The 23,832-nt window shown below is 39.1% G+C and overlaps 2 protein-coding genes across 4 annotated transcripts in view; both read left to right on the top strand.

The window, feature by feature from the left end:
* The first annotated feature begins 5,546 nt into the window (after nucleotides 1–5,546).
* Nucleotides 5,547–10,008, top strand: fibinb (fin bud initiation factor b). The gene has a single exon (XM_023393100.2). It carries the CDS (start codon nucleotides 6,283–6,285, stop codon nucleotides 6,904–6,906), a length of 624 nt encoding a protein of 207 aa, XP_023248868.1. The 5' UTR covers nucleotides 5,547–6,282; the 3' UTR covers nucleotides 6,907–10,008.
* Nucleotides 10,009–12,197: 2,189 nt separating this feature from the next.
* bbox1 (butyrobetaine (gamma), 2-oxoglutarate dioxygenase (gamma-butyrobetaine hydroxylase) 1) overlaps nucleotides 12,198–23,832 on the top strand; it is a 38,605-nt gene continuing 26,970 nt past the window's right edge. The window contains exons 1-4 of one of the 3 annotated variants that reach the window (XM_023393151.2): nucleotides 12,241–12,326; nucleotides 14,698–14,761; nucleotides 17,045–17,507; nucleotides 21,508–21,622. In XM_023393151.2, coding sequence (XP_023248919.1) covers nucleotides 17,103–17,507; nucleotides 21,508–21,622 — 520 coding nt within the window. In that variant the 5' untranslated portion in view covers nucleotides 12,241–12,326; nucleotides 14,698–14,761; nucleotides 17,045–17,102. Of the gene's footprint in view, nucleotides 12,327–14,697; nucleotides 14,762–14,944; nucleotides 15,076–17,044; nucleotides 17,508–21,507; nucleotides 21,623–23,832 lie in introns of those variants that run through there. The other 2 variants (XM_023393152.2, XM_087170143.1) reach the window with 2 other exon arrangements.

Raw genomic sequence — 23,832 nt, 5'->3', positions numbered from 1 at the left:
AAAGAATTTGCGCTACTCATGTTTTTATCCTTTTGGAAGAAGCAGACATTACAGAACTTTATCATCTTGACTCAAAGCTGAGTTAGATTAGCTCAACAGTAATGTAGCAAGGCTAAGAGCCATGCTAGTGGCTCTGTGTACCAGGGCACTGCCATGCTTTGGGCCAGTCGCTAATGTCATTATGCTAACATGCAGATGTTCAGCAGGTTTAATGATTATTATGTGTACCATCTTGGTGTAGGGTGTTAGCTAACGAGGTAACATTTGTCAATTAGCAATAAATGCAAAGTACAGCTGAAGCCAAAAGTACCTGACATGTTACAATTTTGACCTGATGGTGGCGCTAGAGGGAAAATCAGGGGATGATCAGAGTGAGTACACTTCATCCTCTGGACACCAGACACGTCTGTACAAAACTTTATAGCAATCTATCCAGTAATTGTCAAGATATTTGAGTCTGTACCAAAGTGGTGGAGTGACCAATGGAGCCATGCAGTTACTGTGGTTAAAATAGTGCACATGCTCTACCAAGGTGTATTTCTACTTAGCTGATGTCCAGCAGACTGTCTGAAACATCCTCGCTCGTCTGTCTGAGCTCGGTAGAAGAAATAAAAAAACCTTGAAAAATCTAATACCATGATCCCCTCACATGCTAACACATCTGTTCATATGGGAATAAGGATTACGATGTGTTCTGCATATTAAATTTACATTAGCCTGGTGTGTAAGTTGGAGCAAATCCAGAGAGTGTGTTACAGTTGCACTCACATAAAAGACTAACACTAACCCAACAGGATGGCTGAAATGTATTACAGCTGTAAGAAGACAGAACATCACACTTATGCATTAGCTCCATAGCAGAGAAACTGTCTTATACACAACAAGTGATAGGTCTGTCGACTTTTCAGATACGAAAGACTTTTGGCTTTACAGATACACAGTTTGAGGATCCTCAGACAAGGCAATGCATCTTCAGCACTGGCTGTCTCCCTGCTGCACTATCTAAATCCTCCTCGGCCCACAATCTGTCAAGGAATACAATAGATTTCCTGAGTAGGAGAAACAACTGATAATGGAAAAGCATAAGGAGTTTCTCTTTGTGTTACACTTTACAGGGTCTGAGCTGCTGCACAAACAGTCTATTGAAAGTCCACATGATGTATGATGTCACTGCCACCGTCCTGCAGCCACTGGGCACACTGGGTCATCATTTCTTTGGCTTGGTGCTCCGCAGCAGACTGCCAGAAGGGTTTTGAGGGAGAGCGCTGCAAAGTATGGAGTCTGGATATAATTTGAAGCAAACTGTGACATAAGGGCTCAAAGTAAGCAGACGTGCAGCCAAAAACATTTTCATAGATTTTCTGTTACGTCTAATTGGGTGAGACTGAGTGAGTGTGGCAGGATTTTGTCGCAGCATTAGACACAGATGTGTGACACATTGGACACACAAGTCGACTTTTCCCAGTATAGAAACTGCTCTGTGTCTGAGATTAAGTCAGAAGATGTGACGTATTTAAACTCCTGAATATTTAACTTTTCAAACTTTATTTTATTTTCACTTAATGTCACTTTAATAGCAGTTTCAGACGCGACTATTGGCACTGATTCTCTAGGTTAGAAATGACTTGAGTTGCTTTCCTGGAGCAATTCCAGCAATTTCATGCACAAGAAAAAGCTTTGTGCTTTTGCAAAAATTTTAATCTATGCAATGAAATGCAGCTCAATACATGGATCACCTTTGTGAGGTGGTTTTTTACTTCCAGTCTCAAAAACTAATGCAAGGCAGCCGACTGAGGACAGTGTACAGAGGAATGAAAACATGGAATGATTTGCTTTCAGATATTTCACATTTACAAGTAAAAGTGTTTTTAAAGATAAGTTTAAAGAAATATCTAATGGCACAGAACAACAGCCCCTCTACAAAAAGGACATGTTTTATTACATAATATTAGAATAAGATCATTTTCTTTTCATTTTTTAACCTCATTTTATTCTTCAGTCACTGTTGAAGCTGTTTTTAGTGGTATTATTGTTTTTTTTAACTTGTCACTTTGTCCTTAGTAGTTTTACTGTTGTTTGTATTTCTTGTTATTTTCTTGTTTCCTCTTTTTGTCTTGGATTTAAATTTACATTATTTTGCATTATGATGTAATTTTACTACTTTGGTAGTAGCTAATGGAGTCTTACATTGGCTTTGATTGACTGTATTTGTAACTCCTAATCAATAATATATATATATATATCTATCTATATATAGATATATATATTTATACACACAAAACTAGCTCTCTGCAGATTGTTCAGTGTAGCTTTGTGCCGCTGTGTTTCAGTCATCTGTTCCTGCCTGCCTGTTTGTTTGTACGGCTTGATCTCTGCCTGTTTTTATCTGCCTGTCTGCTTCCTTTGGACTTGTTTGCACTCGCTGACTTCTGTTCTGAACAGAGACCAAGCAAAACTTAGTTTTGTTTCACCTGCCACACAACACCTACCAGAATTAGGTCAATAAGAGGAGCCATTAATGACCATATTCTTAAATATACTTTAACTCAATTGCAAGGTTTAAAATAACATAATACAGTTCAGTGCAGAAGTCGGTCTCAATTGCTCCCAACAATTTAAAATAAATAAAATCTTTTCTGCAATCAGGGCGAGCACTCTTTGAGCCTGATTGTTGAATCATTTTCATTCAAGTTTGAAAATCAGAGGTTTGCCAAGCTGGGATCTAATCCCAACTTGGTCAATTTAGCTCAAATTTGAAGGCACTTTATTACAAACGAGGTTGTTACATGTTGTTACGTATTGTTAAATTTTAATTTCAGCCAATATGCAGACAGAGAGGACAAAATAGACGCTCACACAACAGAGGACTGGTGAGAGAAAGACAGTCTCTGGATTGTGTTATGTGTTCCAGCTGAAGTGCAAAAAGAGGGAGGTCACCACCAACTCCTTGTTGTCCTATGTGAGTAGGTGGAGTTTCTCCCCTCTTCACAATGATTTAATGTAAATGCAAATGTGCCACAAAAGACTTGAAATCAAGACAGGGACACACACCCTAAAAAAAGCCCCATAACATGACTTCATTTTCCATTTTCTTTTCTTTTTTTTGTCTGACACCACATTTAAATTCCTTCTGCAGAGTAATGTCACAGGGCAGATGCTGTTATGCATCTCCAGGCTGCCACTCTGGTCTCCGACAGTATATTCCTTTTCTAATGGAGTTAGCACCGCGGGTTTCCAATAAAAGTGGAGGTGCACACATGTCCATGCATATTATTACTGTCAGCGCTGAGGCCAGAATTTGTAATTGTAAAATCTCTGAACTTCAGTGCAAGAGTGAGTTTGAGACGAGGACTGGGTGGCAGACAACATGAAATTATGGTCTTTCGATTTCTCTGTCGTTATTGAGGTAAGACAGACACGACGAGCAGTGAGGCATTTTTTGGACATTGTGAATCAGGCTGATGCACAGTGCAGACCTCGGTTTACGTAAGGCTTATGTAACACAGTCATTCACTTCCAGTTTTTTGTCCTATAGTAGGATATTTTATTTGATCAATAAACCGGATTTTTAACAATGCCTGTTTACCACGTCTGCTCAAGCTTCATTTACGCAGGTCACAACCCTGAATAATCACTCATAGTGGAAAAATGAGAGCAGGACTCCCCGGAGGTATAGGTGACGCTGTAACGTCTGCTGTTTCCACTGGAAAGATATGCACACATTTGAGTGGAATTGTGGGTTTAGCAAATTAGATCACTCTTACCATGTTAGTTCTTGAAATAGATGATCACATTGAAAATCCCTCTTCCCTTGGGGCGCTGCTTTTGTGACTGGCGGCTTAATCCTCCTGGAAGAGGCACTATCATTTCATTTGAATGGCATTTTTTGGATCAATGTTTTTAAAATGCATCTTCTGCTGGCACACCGAGGAGCGTATTTCAGAACATTTCTTTTATTTCCCCAAAATACTGTAAGAACAATTATAATCAGAGTCGTGTGGTAAAAAATCTAGACAAATTATAGGCCAAAACTGCAACTAAGATTTTCAGCTCCCATTACTCAACAGGTGACAATCACGTGTATTTTTATTTGCCTTGAAATAAACTGGCCTTGTCATTTGATACCAGGAGGCAACTAAAAACAGGTGGTCAGTCTGTTAAAGAAAGCTTGGAGAACATGATTTTATATCTCCTGAATCTATGTGCTCCTACCTACAAAGGCCAGACACAGGCTCTACAACTGTATTTCTGGTACTGGATAATGACTTTTGCACTTGCACAAAAAAAAAGAAGCATTTAAAGCCTTTAAAATGCAATTAAAATTTTACATGTTAACAACTGTTGGCAGGGATAAAGTGGAGGGTAAGGTGGCCAAAATTCAACTCTACTTTAAGGAGTATACAGCACTGAGCACTTTATTAGGAACACTTTTACACCTGCTTATTCGTGCAATTATCCATCTTCAGTTAATGTTCACATCAAACATCAGAACAGGGAAAAAATGTGATCTCAGTGACTTTGACTGTGGCTAGATGGGCTAGTTTTAGTATTTCTGAAACTGTTGCTCTCCAAGGATTTTCACATACAACGCGATGTCAGGAGCTGAAAGGCTACAGTAACTCAGATAACCACTCTTTATGACTGTGGTGAGCAGAAAAGCATGTCTGAGTGCACAACACATCGACCCTGTTGGGTTCCTTTCCAGTCAGGCTCACCAAAACTGGAAAAAAAACTGGTTTTATTAACATGACAATGAGTTCAGTGTACTTCGGCGGCCTCCCCATGCAGTCACCAGCTGTGACTCCGACACAACACCTTCCGGATGTGGTTGAACAGGAGATTTGGAGCATGAATGTGCAGCTGACAAATCTGCAGAAATGATGTCATGTAATCATGTCAACATGGACCACAATCTCAAAGGCATGTAGAATCCATGCCAGGAAGAACTGAGGTTGTTTAGAGAGAAAAGGGAGGCCTATATAACCAGTTTAAGTGGTGTTCCTAATAAAGTGCTCAGTAACAGTAAATGGCCTACCATGCTGTATTATGGCAAGTGGTGGATGATGTTTTCATAAACTTTACTTAAGGAAAAATGGAAATACAATCGTGTGAAAATAATCAATTACAAAAATCCTGCATCGAAAATGTTATTTAAATACATAAGTATCATCATCAATTATATATATCATCAATGTAGCTATTATTGTTTATTATTTTTTATTAACTATTATTTGTATTATTATCTATCTTGTATTATCTATCTACCTATCTATCTATCTATCTATCTATCTATCTATCTATCTATCTATCTATCTATCTATCAAAATGTACTTAAAGTATCACAAGTAAAAGAGCCCAGCAGCAGAATTGAATTATATCATTATAACTCTACTATTACTTTTGATTATCAATAAATATATAAGCAACATTTTAATGCTGTACCAGGTTGAGTCAACCTCAAATAATGTAATAACCTGGTTCAGCAGCTACAATAACACCACAAATGTCTCAGAAATTACAACTGAATCCACAAACGTACTACTATTACGTAAATCCATACACGTACTGCTGGACTATAATTACAGGACTGGTGTGTTGGGTTACATTTCAAGTTATAAGTGGGCACTTAAGTATTTCTCAGCAGTGTAATATAACTTTTTGAAGTACCCAACGCCAACTTGTAATTGTTATGTGAATTAACACGAACTTGGTCTTTCCCCGGTTTAACAGCTTGGGCCCCCCCCCCCCCAGTATCCCGGTCCGAGCTGAATGCAGCCTTTTAAGTGACGGAGGGGCTTGTAATTTGAGGAGTAGCACAGAAGGTATTATTAGCCAAAAACCGGAGCGCGGCACTTGAGACATCCAGATGTTGCGTTTGAGGCACCGAGTGAAGTCAGGAGTACAACAGTGTGTTCAAACGCCGAAACCTCCCAAACTTTTCATACATTGCTTCCCGGCTCTTCTCCACCGACAGTGATGGAAGTTGGCGGGCTCGATTGAAGGAGGAGAAGTGAGGTTGTTAAAACTTTTTTTTTTTTTTTTTTTTTTTTCACGCCACAAATCTGTTGTGTCTGTTTGTACAACGAGGATATTGAAGAGGTCGGACGTGAAAGCTTCAACTAACTGCGCAGTTTGGACGTTTAAACTTGACTGAAATGTTTGTGTTTCTACGCCGGGCTGGAGTTAAATAGTCCCATCTTCAACTGAAATAATCTCTTAATATTTCCAATTTGTGAGAGTGTTTTTTTTTTTTGTTTTTTTTTCTTGGGACAAGTGGGCATCATGGCTTTTCTTCACTTGCTCCTGTGTGCCGGGATGTTATCGCTGCCGATGTGCGGAGCTTTTTTCAGCGGACCTTTACACCCGGAGATGTCTAACGGCACTTTTCATCACTACTTCGTGCCGGACGGAGACTACGAGGAAAACGACGACCCGGAAAAATGCCAGATGCTTTTTAAAATGACCGACGAGCGAAAGTGCGGTCTCGACGAGGACCAGGACGCCGTCATACGCGATGACTTCACCATCATCAAGAGGCAGATCGAGGACTCGGCCCGGGTGCTGGAGGGGATCGGGAAAAGCATCTCCTACGACCTGGACGGAGAGGACAGCTACGGGAAGTACTTGCGGAGGGAGACGGCGCAGATCAGCGAGGCGTTTACAAACTCGGAGAAATCGCTGCTGGAGCTGGAGGTGAAATTCAAGCAGAGCCAGGAGAGCGAGCTGAAGGAGGAGCACCGGCTCAACGACGACTTTCTGAACATGATAGTGCACACCCGGGACGTCCTGAAGGAGACGTTGGACATTTCTCTGGGACTGAAGGACAAGCACGAGCTCCTGTCTCTGATCATCCGCAGCCACGGCACGAGGCTGAGCAGACTGAAGAACGAGTACATGAAGTTCTGAGGGAAAATAGTTCCTACAAGTCTCATTACAGTACTATTTTAGGTAACGCTTTATTTTACCGGTCCGAATAATTTATTAAACATTTCCTAGAAAGAACCGCGTAGTTTTGTACTAATTACAGGAAAAACTGAGAGTCATTTTAGTTAGTTTAATTAGTTGTGTGGAGTTTATTATACAGGGAATTGCTCCATTGAAACCCCAGTTGATATTTATTACTTGTTCATTTTATTATTGGAAACTTTATTCTTCATGTATGGGGAATTATAATTAATTAATTAGCACCAAATTACATGGTTCTTTCCAGGAAACTTCTTAGAAAGTCATTTGGAACTAAATTGGAATTTACGGCCTATAAAATAAATAATTACCCTATTTTATTTTCTTTGTAAGTTTTATGGTTGAGTGAGACCATGAGGCAGAGGCAGGAGTGAAAATTCCTATCAGGGATATAAAAGCTTCAAATGTTAAAAAATAAATGAATAATTAAATTTAAAAAAAAGTGAAATAAGTACATACAACCACTGCTGCAAACAGATGTCAAAATTAGACTCTCTTTACAGGTTAATGTATTGTGTTTCATGAAGTTTTGAGGCTTATTTTTGTTTCCTGGTTTTGTGTTGTGTTTGCTGCAGGGGCTTTATTTACTTCTTCTCACTTCAAATATTAAAAAAAAAACACGTATTTTGCCCAGGTTTAGTGATATCTGTTTTCAAAGATGGATTACCAACCAGGCAAAAAAGGAAACTGCCCCAACTTCCCTAGACCCCCAGGGGCACCATAAGGTCCCACATTTACTGTTTGAATTGTTTTTTGGTTATTTGCAAATGTGCACCCCTAAAGTACAATGACAATTGAAGAAAGGTCCTGCATTATTACCTGATATCATGGTCAAAATCATGTTTAGTTATTTAAATTTAGGTTGTGCTCATGTGGGCCATATTCCTAAATGAAGTTGGGTCCAGTCCAGTTTTTCCACCATAGCATCGCTGGTTTCTGGTCATATAATGAAGCTTTTATGTAAAGTCTTCTGTATAGTCTGTACTTGATTGGAACTTAGGGGCACCATTGTATACATGCTGCACAGGCTGCGTGAGCTAATTTTTGCCCTGGGCCCCTAACAGTTTCATATGACCATGTCTGTGTGAAATTTCTGGTGCCAACCAAGAGGTACAATGAAGGTGAAAATAATTTTGTTTCTCAGATTAATCCACAGAACATGCTGGAACCCCAAAATATTGAAAACAGCATTTTGACAGAGCAGCCCCAACTCAAGGTCTACTTCCTATTAAAGGTCCCATATTGTGTAAAGGTAGATGTCCATGTGTTGTTTGATTATAAAGCAGGTCTATTAATACTGTGAAAGTATCAAAGCCTCAGTCCACAGAGAAATGCACACAGCCTGTATTCAGAAACTGAGCCTTAAAACCAGTCGTCAGGACTTCTGGAACTTTGTGATGTCACAACGAAACACTCAACACACTCAGCCATTCCCCAAGCCCCACCCACCTGCACCCACCATCCAGTCTTGCAGGATTTGGTTTCTCTGAGTGTTTTCCTGAAATCAGCTATATTTTTATTTGATAACTCAAAAAAGAGTGAGCCAATCAGAAGAGAGGCTCAGAGCCTCCTCTCTCTCCCCTCTGATTGGCTCACCGACCTGTTGTTACTAGAGCTCCAGAGAGAAGCCTGAGAGAGGAGATGGTTTTTGGTTCTTTAAACAACAAATATATCTTCTGAAGAATATCAAAATGTCAAATAAAACACCAGAAAAGTGTAAAATATGGGACCTTTAATTGTTGGGGACAAGGTTTGTAGAAAGTGATGTTTGTTCTGAATTTATAAAAAACAGATTTTTTTATGTTGTGACATTGAAATCTCAGAAGGATATCTCAAAACCTGGGCATACAAGTAAATTCAAACTGTCTTCATTGCTAAGAAAGTAAGTGGTAAGTCAAGTCTGAGCAGAGTGTGACACCAAAGATCTTACTTTGCTATTTATATCATCTGACAGTGTGTACGTGATATTGGCCTCCACTAGACATTAGACACACCATAAAAACATCCTGTAATAGTTACATCAGAACACTAAACACGACGTAATGCAAATCACAGTAATATTTTCCCAGTAAATATTATATATAACAAAGAATGCCTCTTTTAATCATATATGATCATTTTTGGTTTAGCGCATTGAATTTATCTGTTAACAATCACAGGATTGTGTGTGTGTATGTGTGTTTGAGTACGTGTGTGTGTGTGTGTGTGTGTGTGCGAGCGTGCATGTGTGTGTGCGTAAAACAACGGCTTCAAACAGTCAGCCAATCAAATAAGTGAGAGTTTTCAAAACATAAGTACTGTAGTCTCATGTTTGACTACAGCATGAAGGGTTTTCCAAAAACTGGTTTAGCGGCTTAGCAGCTTTTCTCGAGCTCTAAGTAAAATTTTGGACACTTTGGACAGCTTATGTGTCAGTGTCAATATTGTATAATGAACGCTACGTGTCTGGTTTGATTTTGAAAGTTGAATAAATGAGCTTTGGAAAACTCTTCACATGCAGCTGACAGGGTGAACCTCATGTAGTAGCTTGGTTGAAAGCTCCTCACATGGGCAACTGTTATCGCTGTTTCCTCTGAGGCTCCAAAGAATGTTTCTAAGACTATCAAAGAATGTTTACATGTGGACACCTATCTGTTGTTTTTTTTTATTTTTATTTTTTATTTTACGCTTTATAGGCTAGCAGACTTTGCACAATTCTTTACTTTTCCGGTGCTAAAGGTTGTGACATGGTTTAAAATGCAAGGCCTTTACTGTGCTGCACTGCACAGACAGTATAATCTTGTAAAATGTACAGTGTATTATTAGAAGTAAGTAAATACTGTGAGTGCCAATATCTTTATTACAGAACACCTTAATATGTATTCATTGTTTATATAAAGTTTTGAAATAGAGCAGCATATATCTATTCTTGTTTACCTTTAAGATATATGTGACGTATAAGACTGCAGGCAGCACTCGTGGACTTCAATGTTAAACACTGATCTGTGTGACAACATTCTTAACGGATTGTGTTGTGTCTTCTCAAATAAAGAGGTTGTGTTTGAAGTAGTGTTGTTACAAGAGCTTGTTTTTGTTTTTTTTAATGGCAGAAATGATCAATTTTCTGATGCGGTTGGGTCAAGAGGGCAATTTTGGGTCAAAACAATCATCCTTTCCACCTTTGTTGATCTCTTCTAGTAGTTAATGACGTAGAAATGAGACTAAACCATTCCTCATGTCGCTATAGGGATCCTGGCGGAGCTGCATCCTGGATGTCCCTGGACTTTGTGGTGTTTAGCAGACCCATAACCACTGGGACTGCACGCTGTATCGCCACGTGCTTCAAAATTACAAAGTTCCCCTCCACGTTTACTTCACAAGCTTTTTTTTTTCTGCTGTAAATTATACACAGGCAGCAGCCCCATAATTATCAGTGCTCTGAAGGAAGAAGCTGCTCGTTGGTATTTATGAGGCACAGAGATGTAAGGATGTCGTGTGGATGGTATTTTGAGTGGTGCGGTGGGTCACACAAACAGCTTGTTTTTTTTCCGGTGTTCCACTCCAGTCTGCTGAAAACAACTTTTTATATATATATATATATATATATAACTTCAACCTCTGATGATCATGATGAAGGTTTAGTAAACAGTTTGAAGATTTGAATAAAAAGGAATTACCGCTCCATACTGTGCCGAAAAGTGCCAACTGATTTCAGTTATGTAACATTATGAAGTACAGTGGCACAGTTTCACTTGTGATTAAACACAGTCTGTACATACTTTGAGCCCACAGATTACACTCATGATGAGGCAACATACAGAACATACAGCCGCAGAACCTTTACCCTACAATGTTTCCACGAGAGGGGAAAGCCCCTGGTTTTCTCATTTACTTCAACAGATTATTGGCAAAATGTAGAGGAAAAACTATAAATGTAACATGCATGAGCACAACTATCATGAGACTTCTGCTTTAAGTATTGCTCCTCAGAGGACATACATTATTCTACATTGTATTTTATATTGCAGTTTACTTTGTCAAGTGTTGCATAATGTGAACTCCCTGCAACTCAGGTTGACCTTTGGTATATTTAGATAAATCGGTTCAGTGAATTTATGATGCAAGTTTAAGTATCAGTTACAGGCTGACGTTGAACACAATATTGTGTCTGATGACGATGCCATTCATCCGGAGAGCACGAGGCATTACTGAATGGTTTGATGAGTACTGATGAGTTTCCTACTTAAGTATGGCACTTAAGGTTTAATTTCTCCTTAGCTAAGGGAGTTACCTAAGGGTATTGCACAGAATCTCTTAGTTAAGTCATTTTGCAGCAGTGAAAGAGATTTTACAGCGCTAGAATTCTACCGTTTCCATTGGGACTGTGTGTTTGCTGGTATCAGCTTGTGATACCTGTTAGCCGCAACATTAAAGAAGTTAATCACATCCTCCTGTTGTTTTGATGGGAACTTCACTGTGTTTAGCAGTCAGTCAGTGACTATAACTACAACTGAGCAGAAAGATAACGTGGCATAAAACTGTAGAGCGAAAATCAAGTGGAGTGATCTGACTCTAATCGGTTGGACTAATTATAAACTGATTGCCGGTCAAACCTGTTATGTAGAATCAGTTTTTCATTGTTAAGGGTTTCCATTGGGTTCCATTTATCCCATTAACCTCAGCCATGTGGCCGCTAAGGTCTTTTGCGTGACGGTTTAACTGACTTTAAGTGATTCCTTAAATGTAAGACTAATAGATAAGTAGAAAAACTTAAATACTTAAGTAAACATTTTAAGACTCAGACTTTAAGGAAAATCTTAACTTAAGGTGTTTTGTGCAACTGGTCCCAGAGACTTGTAGAATCAAAGCAAAGCTGTTCTGGAGTCAGTTTCCTTTAATTTGTCACCCCTCTGTATGTATATATACATACATACATACATATACATACACATATTTTATTTTTATCTGTACAAGGTTAGAATCCATTCATCATTTAATGTTTTACGATGCTCTGTGTGTCCTTGGATTTTATGAAAGTTGACTGTATGTTTGAACCAATGCCACAAAGTCCATTGCGCGACACAACTACAGTATCAGTGTTACTGTTGTTGTTGTGAGCTGACACGTGGGCACTGATGTCAGTCGCAAAGGTGACTGAGTTGTAATCATCACTTACCCTTTGAGACTCAGGTCTGTTACTGTTATGTTATAAAATTGGGTGACCTTGTGTGATACTGGTTAATAATTGCAAAATGAAGCTTTTAAAATCCAAACTCAGTTGTAAGTAGGTGCCACTTGGACTGAAGACTGTGCTGCACATCGGCTGGGTGGTGTTCATCTTCCCTGAACCTGCCAAGGACGTAGAGAGTATTAAACTGAAAGAGGTATGGCTGAACACAGAAACTTTTTTTCTTTACTGATTAATGTGTTGATTAGTTTCTTGATCGTCAATCGCTTGGTCTATAAAATGTCAGGAGAACAAAAAAATCCAATGTAATTTCCCAGAGCCCAAGGTTGTGGCCTTAAATTCCTTGTTTTATTTAACCATCAATCCAAAACCCAGAGATATTCAAGTTACTGTTGTATATCACAAAGAAAAGCAGGAAATCATCCCATTTAAAAGCTGGAACCAGTGAATGTTTGGGATTTTTAACCAGATAAATTAATAATCAAAATGGTAAAATCATTTTCTGTTGTTAAACTAATTGATTAATCGACTAATTGCTTCAGGAATAGTACAGTTAAAGAGCCTATATGACCTTTGCATTTCTGTGCACTCAGCTCTGGACAAGACTGCACAGACCTCTAAGGCATTGAGAATGAATTGGTTTAGAACTGATATAATATCTATTTCACATTTTTGGCCACCCTAGCAGTATGGTTCCAGTTATGGTGACTTCAGTGTGTGGGTCCACCCTTTTCCTCCAGACTGAAATATGTCAACAACTATCAGATGGATTGACATGAAATGCTGTCCTGACATTCATGCCCCCCAAAGGATGAATCCTACTGACTGTGGGGATCCCCTGACCTTTTCTATAGCGTGACATTTTTCGTTCAGAGTAAAATAGCAATTATTGGGTTGACATGAATGGCTTGAAATTCTAAGGTACTCGTATCAGAGGTATCATAATTAGGAGTATCTGACTTTTAAACAGTGGAGAAAGTCAGACTTGAAAGCTTCAATATATTCAAAATGGCACATAATAATCCCAGAAATAACCAAAAAGCAAGCAAACCTGGATGTTTCTGTAATAATTTGGATAATCTGTAATCATACAATACAACTGTTGTGAGCTGTCAGATGAAGGGAAGACCAGCAGGCCAGACTTTTATATTATGGCAGGTTAGGGTTAGGGTCACCTCAGCTGTACCTTATGTTAAGGTGCTGATTAGCAACTGATAGCATTCTAAAATGATCTGCTAGCATAGTTCAATTGCCATTAATTTTGTACAGGCATGTGTGTGGGCTCCACTTTGCTGATCCCAATTTTTCCTCTAGCACCAACAGAAGTCAAAATGTGACATGTAGTGAAATATCTCAATTTTTGTATCAATGAAATAAATGAATGCTTGAGTGCTGACTCCAAGCCACAAAATTTATTCAAAGAGACCATGTTTCTGTCCCAGTTGGATCTGCTTAAAGTGCTTGAAAATGAACACCGCAGGCTGACTGGTTCACGATGACAGTTGTGGTTAACCATCCAACCAACCCACGGGTGATGAACATCTCAAACAATTAACAATTCAAAAAAGTACATCTCAAACAGTAGAAGTAGCTGGGAAATCTTTGTACAAACATGCATGGTTCTCACACGACGTTTCCTGCAATGATGAGCTTAACATTTATGGCCAACTATTGGATGGATTGCAGTGAAATTTGGTACAGACATTCATGCCCAAATACCTGCAGAGCTACTGACATGCCCATCAGCCTCAGATGTACTTTGTGTTTAGTGTCAATTATCATGCTATCACAATAAACATTATCCTGCTGAACATCTGCATGTTAGAATTGTTAATACTGGCAAACATGAGTTTAGCTCAACTCTCCGCCAACAAGTGTTGTAGGGATTAAGCCTGACTGTAGACTCCAAAACCCATAAACTTGTGCCCACAGAGACACATGGTGGTTGTGATTGTACGGAACAGGATTAGGGTCACATGTGAAAAATGTTTTGTTTTTTGTTTTTTTAAATTCTGACTTTAATCTCAGAATTCAGATTTTAAAGTAAAAAGTCAGAATTTTGAGAAAGAAAAGTCTGAATTCTGAGTTTAAAGGATTCTGACTTATTTCTCTAGATTCTGATTTTAAATTCAGAATTCTGACTTTTTTTCCTCAGGATTCTGATTTTAAATTCAGAATTCTGACTTTTTTTCCTCAGGATTCTGATTTGAAACTCAGAGATCTGACTTTTTTCTCAGAACTAAACAATAATCACATGTGGCCATTAATCCTCTTCTGTATGATTGTGACTCATGAGCAGCCACTGACCTGTAAAATGTTTCAACACACTAACCCTAACAAAGAAGAAATGCTCTTAAAGTTTCCTAGATTAGCCGCTCTGTAGGGTGGGGCTTCTGTACTTAAGTCACTATTTGTTTATGAAAACACAATCCATGCTGGCTCAGGTCTGAGCTGTCTGTGGGGACTGAAAAAGTGGGGCAACGTTCATGCACTTTCAGTGATTATGTCATGCAGCACAGCCTCCCGGTCAACCTTTCACCTACTTCCTCTCTCTCGCACTCTGACAGCCGGCATTTGTGTTCACTGACGAGCCGCTCGTTGTGAAGAGAAGCCGTCGTCAAAGTATTGCAGGTAACGTCTGTTAGTGGCAGACACTCGAGTTTTTACTCCATTTTGAGGGCACTTTAATACATAAACTTTAAATAAAGCCGACTGGTTAGCTTCTGTGTTAGCTTAAAAACTGAAACTAGGATGTTTCCTGGAAGATCCGGGGCGGGGGGTGTGTGTGTGTGTGTGTGTGTGTATGTTTGTTGTTTGTTAACAAGCTAGTTAGCTAACAACCGAGTTAGCGGCTTCTTCAAAGCTAACGGTTAACGGTTAACGGTTAAATGTTGTGTTTAGCAGATGTCTTCAACGGAAGTGAACTAAACGAAGAAACAGGACAGGTAGCTCCGGGTTCACACACTCTTTGTCTAGTTTTATTTTTTATTTTTTCTACAAACGGCAGGTTGTATTCAGTGTTGTGTGCTAATCAAACTCAAATCCATCCTTTTGTTAGTGATGTCTGAGTTAAATGTTGACATATTTATTGCAGGTATATTACCACTAAACCATTACACTGCACATATTCTATGTTTTAACTTTGATTGGCTATTTACAAGTCATCTACATAAAGTACTTTTATTTAAATTGACAGTTTTATTTAACAGTTTCTGAGGCATGATGTGCTGTATATGCATGCTTTCCAATTAGCAGTTCATCATATTACTTGGAGGAACAGCACAAATAATCTCTTTTCCAGCTGTTTAATTTACATTAACAATATATCTGGAGTGCTGCCCTGATTTAATTGTGCAGGAGTGTTGGTGACGGGTCATTTATCTGACACTGGTGTTGTATCACTTCTTGTATAGTCTAGAGCTAGGAGAAGTTTGCATGATGCCAGATTGTGCTTCTGCTTGTTCATATACTGGCCATTAAAAGATCCCTTCATAATGCGCTAATGGAGGGGAAGTGGGCAAAATCCGCTGTTATTCTTTCATGTAAATATTTATTCAAAAGTTTATCTGAAGCTGATGAGAGACTTCAGCTTGCTGAGTTACTCAACTCAAGTGGATATCTTCCAGAGTTAGTCTTTTTAGTAGGCCTATACAATTTGATTTGTACTCAAAAGACTTGAATTTCAGAAGATGTCCATTTGATTTGTCTAACATCTGCTCGATCACTTACACTAGAATGGCATTAGGAAGAGATCAGACAGACAGGTAGGTATTGTTTATGCTATATATGTAGAAATTATTGGTATATGCGGCTGGGAAGTACTGAAAAAATGTGCCATGAAATTCTGATTCTTGTTGTTTTTTTTTTTTTTATTTGAATCATACTCTCATGCATTTTCATGCTGGTATGTTTGTGAAAGAGGCATTAAATTCCATTCACTGTGGTATTAAAATAGTCTTAAAGTTAACTTTTTAACCCCTGCTGAAACCCTTGTCCTTAGAGCAAAGCAAACAGATGGTCACACTGACATACTGAAATCAATAACAACTCAACTAAAATCAATCAGCTATTGTTGTGATATTACAGAGCTAGAGTGATTAATCAGTTACTTGATTGGCAACTGTCTTATTCGTTTGCTTAACATTTGACAGTTCTTGAATGTTACAGATATTTTCTTTCCCTTGTTTAACATTATATCAAATTAAATATCTTTCGGTTTTGGACTGTTGGTTGGACAAAAACAAGACATTTGACAACATCACTTTGGGCTTTGCATGATGGGAATTTTGAGCAGATTTAATAACTCATGAAGATAATCATCAGTTGCAGCTCTCGTTGACATATTTTGAGGTTACTGATGTGCCTGGCAGAGGATTCTGGACCACAGATCACTGCTGTTTTTCACTTCAGCTTTGCCCAGATCTTACCAACACACAGTCAGCTGACCAAGCTTAGAAAATACCTCTGGTTGGCACAGTTACCAGTCCTTCCCAATGACTGGTAATTCCCAAAGATCCTCTGAAAAATCTCACATTTTGAGTTGTATCCAAAGAGTTTTTGGCATTGCTCAAAAACAAATGTTGCACTGTTATTTTTGCTTCTTAAATGGGATGTTTAACTGATATTACTTAAAATTTAGGTCACAAAAAATGTTTCTTATGCTTTTTAGTGTATTATTTAACCATCCTCACATTGGTTCATTATTTTCTTTGTTTAATTATATGGCAATGAGACAATGTATTTGTTAACAATTGTAACATAAGTATATTTAGCTTGCCAGGAGACTCCTTATGTTGGTAACTTAATAAATTTCGTTCATTATCTGCCCCTGGTTTGTAAACGCATAAATTGAAAGGCAGATATTCATGGTTCTCTATCTTCCCATTGTTTTAATTTCATTCCTTCCCTTTCTAGTTGGTGGCCCTTTCTGATCTGGGGACATAGACGTAGATCTGGAGGTAACCATTCAGAAATGTGGAGGAGTACATTTGCACGTTTCGCCCTGCCTGCCCTGCAGAGGAGGACCTCTGCCATGGCCTGCCAGGCTCTGAGGGCTTGTCCTCGACCAGGGCAGGCTGCAGGTCCGCTACCCTCTTGTCTGACTTCGGTTCAGCTTCGTGGTCAGCAGACACTGGGGTCTGCCTCCCTCCCTGTGGCCAGCCAGTCAGTGAGGCACGTCCGGGCTCTGGATGAGGAGAGGCTGATGGAGGTGGAGTGGGAGGATGGAGGCCACAGTCTGTATCCATTCACCTGGCTCAGAGACAACTGCCAGTGTCCGCTGTGTACCCTGCAGTCAGCTCAGGCCCGGAAACTGTTGATGTCTGATCTTGATATCCACACAGGAGTCGACGTTGTGGAGGTCACCAATGACAACAAGGTAGGCCGCTGGCATTATATGACTTCTTTGGGTTCATACACACAGTCTGGATGCTTTATATTAAGAGAAAAAGATGAATGTTTAAATTATTACCCAAACCGGCTGTGTAAATGTCCCATAAATCTTACAGAGCCCTCATCAACTTCCCACTGTAGTTCTGTGGTTTTGCAATTCTATTGGATGGTAATAATGGACGTTTTGGGTGCATTAACTTTCATTTTCACTTTACAATAAGTGGGAGTTAGAAAATAAGGCTAATCGTGGGATTTATTTAAGAACTAAAACCTGCTTCTGCTGCTTGTTCTGTTTGCCTCTGGTGTGCAAATATGTCAAGCAATGGTGCTGCATCTTTAGATCTAAGCAATGAAATTGGTGATTTTAGGAGCTGCACCAGGGGCCTCATTTATCAAAGCATGTGTGTGGAAACATTTGTGTGAGGAAACTGTGTTTACAAACTCTAAAATTTGTGTTTATCAAAGTTGCGCATGCACAACTTCACGCAGTGAACGGTGATAAATCTAACCTGTTCCATATTCCATCTATTTACATTTGTCACCACACTAAAGTACTAGAGTAATGTCAAACTTTGCTCTAATAATGAAAATAAAAATCTGTTCAGCCAAGTTGATCACTGTTTGACACTTCCACAGTGTTTTGATAAGATAAATGAAGAGTAAATATGTGGATTAAAGCATGAATCACTTTACGTGATCAGCAAATAAAAGATTTGCAGAACACAAAATAGCTATTTGGCTCAGCACCACTAGATTACGAATTGTTTTAAGAGTTTAAACATAACAGGAAATAAACATTAAATACTTTTCAATTCAATTATTGATACAGAAGTGTAACAGATCATTGTTAATGCAGATTGAATGTTTTTGACAGATCCTCCCACATCAGCTCGCTGATGCATTAATGAGATCATAATTTGAGAAAGAGATAACAATGACCTGGACGAATGAGAACCTTCACAGACAAATAATTATCTTGTTTTCCAAATATATAAAAGGAAATGCAGGAATGAAAGTTTACAGTGTTTCCATTATTGATGGCAGAGTTGGCGTTTGTTTAAATGTAATTTAGGAATCGATATGTCTGCGATTATTCCAGTCCACCACTGGGAATTTATTGGTAAGTCTAGTCATTCTTAAGCACAAGCAGAAATTGATGAATTGGACTCTGTGCACAGTGGTTTAAGCACAAAACTGTGTATATGCACGGTTGATAAATGAGGCCCCAGGTATGATTTCACAGTAACTTTATCAGTCCAAGCGGTGTGACATCCCATCTCTTCTCACTGGGTCCCTATAGATTTGTCTAATTTGAAATCCTGGTGTTCTGGTATTGACAGTCTTGTCCACCCAAATCTAAATTAAAGAGTGAAATAGCATAAAAGGTTCTTCAGGAAGTTCCCTAAACAAATTTAAGTGACTGAGATAAAGTTTGACTCACTGCTGTCAGATTTAATTACATCACATTTAGCTGCAATGTTAGTTAGTCTACTGACTCGTCAATCGACAGCAAATTATTCTGCAAAAGAAAAGTAAGTGAACTCTTTGAAATGAACCTCCAGCTCGGCTCGGAGGGCTCCAAAAGGCCAACACAGAGAACAGAGTAACAGCTAAAGGCTTAAAGGAATCACTGTAGCTGGTTAACACCTCTGTTCACTAGTCTGCCAAACACAAGTCATGGTGCATGGTTACATTGAGCATGTTGTCCTGCCATGGACTCCACAGGGGACGCCACTGTTCTCCAAATGTACAACACTTCGCCCCTGGAGTTTACCAAAGAGCAGCTTGACTCTCCACAATACTGCTGATTAAACTATTGTTGAGTTATTTGGGAAGAACGGAAGCAATCATCCCAGAGTTGGGGCTTTGCTGCCTCTGGACCGGAACAGCTCATCATCATCGAGGGGAAAATAAATTCCCAGGTTTATCTGGTTATCTAACAGGATAACGGCCGGGTGGCTCTCCACCTGCTGACGCTCAGGAGAAGCTGGGTGATGCAGCTGTGACAATGACCCTAAACATCAAAGTTAATCCACTACAGGAAGACTTCAGACAAAGAAAATCTGCCTTTTGGAGTCAGAGCCCAGACCTTAATCCAGTAGAGATGCTGCGGAGTCACCTGAACAGAGCCAGACATCTCACACACCAGACATCCTGAGAATATATCTGAGCTGAAGCAGCTCTGTAGGAAGACTCGTCCAAAACTGAACATTGTGCAGGTCTGATCAGCAGCTACTGGAAGAGCTGGTTTGAGGTTATTTGGTGCCAAATGGGGTTCGGCCAGCCATTAAATCCAAGAGTTCTCTTACTTTTTCCACCAGCACTGTGAATGTTTAACGGGTGTGTTCAGTAGAGTAAGAATATAATTATTTATGTGATATTGGCTTAGGGACACTGTGGTTGTCTACATTTGTTATTCAGATGAAGAACAGATCACATTTTATAACCAATCAATGCAGAAAACTAGGTCACTCCAAAAGGGTTCACATACTTTTTTTCTTTTCAGTGTATTTCAATAATCATAGATCAAGATAATTAGTCTTAAAGTCATTTTTCAAGCAAAAATGCTAAAAATGTGATAGTTCTAGCTTTACAAACTGGAGAGTTGACTGCTTTTCTTTGCCTTTTATAGTAACTAATGCACCTACATACATATACACACCCTTGCACATGTATATGTGTATGGAAAAAAAGAAGAAATAATTAAATAGATAAATGTATTTAATAAATAAAAAGCTTTAATATTTAATTTTATCTTACCGTTTCATGTATACTACTTAAATCATCTTGTCAAACATGATCCGTCTGATGTTTCATGGACATTTGTTGTATAATTAGTCAACTAGCTTTGCTTAATTTGAAGAGGGCCTGTATAGAAAGTATATTTCTTCTACTGTTTCTAACCGCTTGTTTACCCTGGGAGCTTCCAACTTTTTCCAGCCCTTTATTTGCGTGAGAGCTGTAATTCTCCAAAACGAATATAAATCTTCCTTTTGCAGGCTTTTGGGACGTATAAACAAGACAAGACATTTGTTGATATTGCCTTGTGCTCTCCAGAATTTTATTTACTAGTGTTCACACGCTGTTTTCTGATGGTTTAAAGACCAAACAATTAATCAGTCGAGAAAATAATCAGCAGATTAATTGGTAATGAAAACAATCATTAGTTGCAGCCAGCATCTCATTACACTATTTTTCAACTGAACACACCATTACTGTTATAAGACTGATATAACATGACGCTTCTATTATTATCGCTGTCACGTTTCCCCTACACATCTTTAACATTACCGGGCAGTTTTTGTTCATTGTTGTCTACTGAAGTTAACATAACTCATACTGAATCTAGGTATCATTAAACTTGAGGGCGACTTTCTGGTGATACACCGTGAGGTTCTGTACGGATAGATGATCTAATTCTGGCTGAAGCACATGTTCATCCTGACCTTTAAGTCCTCCGGAGGAAATCACCTTTATGAGCCGTGTCCTTCAGAGGATTCAGCCCCTGAAGTGGGACACAGATAGAAACTGATTGCTTTGACAATGCAATAAGTTTGCTCTGTTGTTTCCTGTACCAAGATTTACTGGACAGACTACTATAGTAAATGGTTGTTTTTAAGTACAACAATGCTTTCATCATGCTGCCTCAGACTATAGAAAAATGATTTGATTTAATGGCGGCATCGGCCAAAAGCTCCCGTAGATATTCTTTGTTTTTCTAATGAAAATGTACTATTTTCACCATCTGCTTTTTTTATTAAGACATTTTTTTTATGTATTTCTTTCTCAGGTTTATGAATCAAATGCTTAACCTTCAAGGGGCAGATCAATCTTCTGTCTGCAAACAAGAAATATGAAAATCCAGATAGAGTCCCCTGTCCCCAGTGCACTTTCAGTTGGTGGCTTCTCACAACATATTAACGCATGGAAAAAGACTGTCTAAAACATTTTGGCTATATTGGATCAATATGCTTTTTGTCTCTCAGGTGTCCATCGTGTGGCCCGACCAGCACACCAGCGTGTTTGATGCAGAGTGGCTGAAGAAACGCTGTTTCTCTCCTGCTGCCAGGCAAGCAATGCAAGAAGAGCTTTTTCTCAATGGTGAGTTCAGATTTTTCACTGAAGCGTCTATTCATAAGACAGTATTTTAGAATGACATGTAATGAACCGGTATAGGAGGAACCACCACGGGCCCAGGTTAGTCTGCTTTAGCACCGAGCCGTGATGACACGAGCGCCCACTCAGGTCTCGCAGTGAGGGACAGCCACGCCGCTGTGGTCCTGCCTGGTAGCAGGTTTGACCACGTCCAGCCCGTGACAGTCTCCTCCCCTCGGCTGTGTCTTCAGTTATATCTTTAAAAGTCTCTCTCTCTGTTCAGCTTTTGTAGCTTCTGCCTGAATCTCTGTGGTTGAGAGGTTAATTTCAGTCCTGTGTTTGTACTTTCAGATGTCAGTCATATTTTACTGCTAATTGATCACTTTCAGCTGTATTGGATCTGTGTTACGTTACTGCTGATGCGAACCGTACCTGCTTTCCACTGGCAAACCAAAGGAATGCCAAACGTTATTGGGAACGCAATATGTTTATCATCAGTTCATTAGCGGTGCTGTTTGTCAAATAAAAAACAGATATGGATATTTGCTGTGCTGTCTGGTCTGCAGATCTGTTTGAATATTGCAGGGAGGAGTAGTACAAACAGAGGCAGCCACAGTGAGCTGAAAAGAGCTGCAGGCGCGACAGGGTCTTAGTGTGGTTTGTGACTAGCACACCTCCAACACATCATCAAGGTAAACAACTTCACCGTGCAGTGGAAAAACACTCGCTGTGCTGACGGCCGCTCGCAGCGCGGCTCGGCATAACCACGTCCCCTACTGTGGAGGGTCCCCTGTACTGTACGTAGATACAGCCCCTGCAAGAGCTCTACAGGAATTTGTCCTACAGAAATACCCAATTTATTAGGAACACATAGCTAAAACTACTGCAGTCTAATACAGCACCTTTTCTAGAGAAGTGATGATTCAACTTAATAATCACTTTGGTGGCTGTAGTTAGTGTTGCTGTTGATCTGTGTCTATTATTTTCTCCAGATTATATCAATGAGGGTAGCTTAAATAGGTGTATCTACTAAAATGGCCACTGAGTGTTTGTTCCATGTGTATCAAGGGATTTTTATGTGGAACGTTAAATTCAATTTATGATGTACTTCAAAACTAGAATGTGCTCAACACCTCCCAACTGTTAAAAACATACACTTAATGCAAACAAAGTAGTGATTGGACTACACTGATGATTACTTTCTGATTAACTCTGATTTTTAGAAACGAGTTTTAACAGCGACTTTTACCTGTTAAAAGTTTTTTGAAGCTGATCGTGGACGCTTTCCATTCAGTGACCACATACCTTTATGAATGTCATCTGTCACATTATCCCACTTTTGTCACTAAAAACAAAAGGTATATCTTCATTGTGTCAAATCTGAGCAGCTCATTCAGATTCTCAATGATCCTCAGTTTTATCAAAAACATCAATATAGTGTAACCCATTCTCTGAAATTCATTGCACAATACAAGACGTCCTAAGTTTCATATTTTCCTTCCGCTGTAACCACATTGGAAAGTAATTGTGTACTTCCCTGCTCAACAGCTAATGTCTGTTCTCAAGTCATTTCAGTATTTCATTGTATCACTTTTATATTTTGATATCAAATCCTTTGCTGTTCAATCTCCATTGTTGGTTAATGATTGAGTTTGTGAACGTTTCTCAGCTGAAATTAATTCCCCCCCGACATTAGTGAAAAATGAGATTGTTTTCTCTTAATCTATTATTCTTCGTTAGTTTTACAAACACAATTGTGTTCAGATAGATTCTGCTGACAACAGCGAGCCGCACTTGGTAATGCACAACATCAAAATTGTCTAAATCAAGAGTGTCAACTTTTCTCAGATAGAGGCAACTTAAAGAAGAAATATATTTTGAATAGAAACGAGTGGTTGTTCACATCCTTTGTATAATTAAGCAGCAGCTCTCTGATCTGTGCGTGTGTGGATGTATTAAATGAGAATGAGTGTATTTTCTCTGCTAACCTTTTTCTCGGGGGGGAAAAAAGATTTAAACTTTCCTCTCGACACATTTTTTTCTCTGTAACATAACAGGGTTGTTAAGCAAGGAGGTTTTTCTCAAGACTGGAACTCATTTTACAGTACATTTACAATGGCCCAAGTCAGTTTACATCAGTCTGCCAGACAGCAGAGGAGTATGTTCAAATGTGGAACAAGGTAGTGGTACTTTAGCGGAGCGGGGGATGGACTGTA

This window comes from Seriola lalandi, unplaced genomic scaffold, assembly GCF_002814215.2.
Source record: "Seriola lalandi dorsalis isolate HSWRI2012SDOR001 ecotype SW California unplaced genomic scaffold, Sedor1 jcf7180002054929, whole genome shotgun sequence".
NCBI classification, from domain to species: domain Eukaryota; kingdom Metazoa; phylum Chordata; class Actinopteri; order Carangiformes; family Carangidae; genus Seriola; species Seriola lalandi.
This window is presented reverse-complemented; position numbering and strand designations above follow the sequence as displayed.

Excerpts from the sequence above, each read along its gene's own strand:
- fibinb (XM_023393100.2), top strand. The coding sequence starts at position 6,283 with ATGGCTTTTCTTCACTTGCTCCTGTGTGCCGGGATGTTATCGCTGCCG.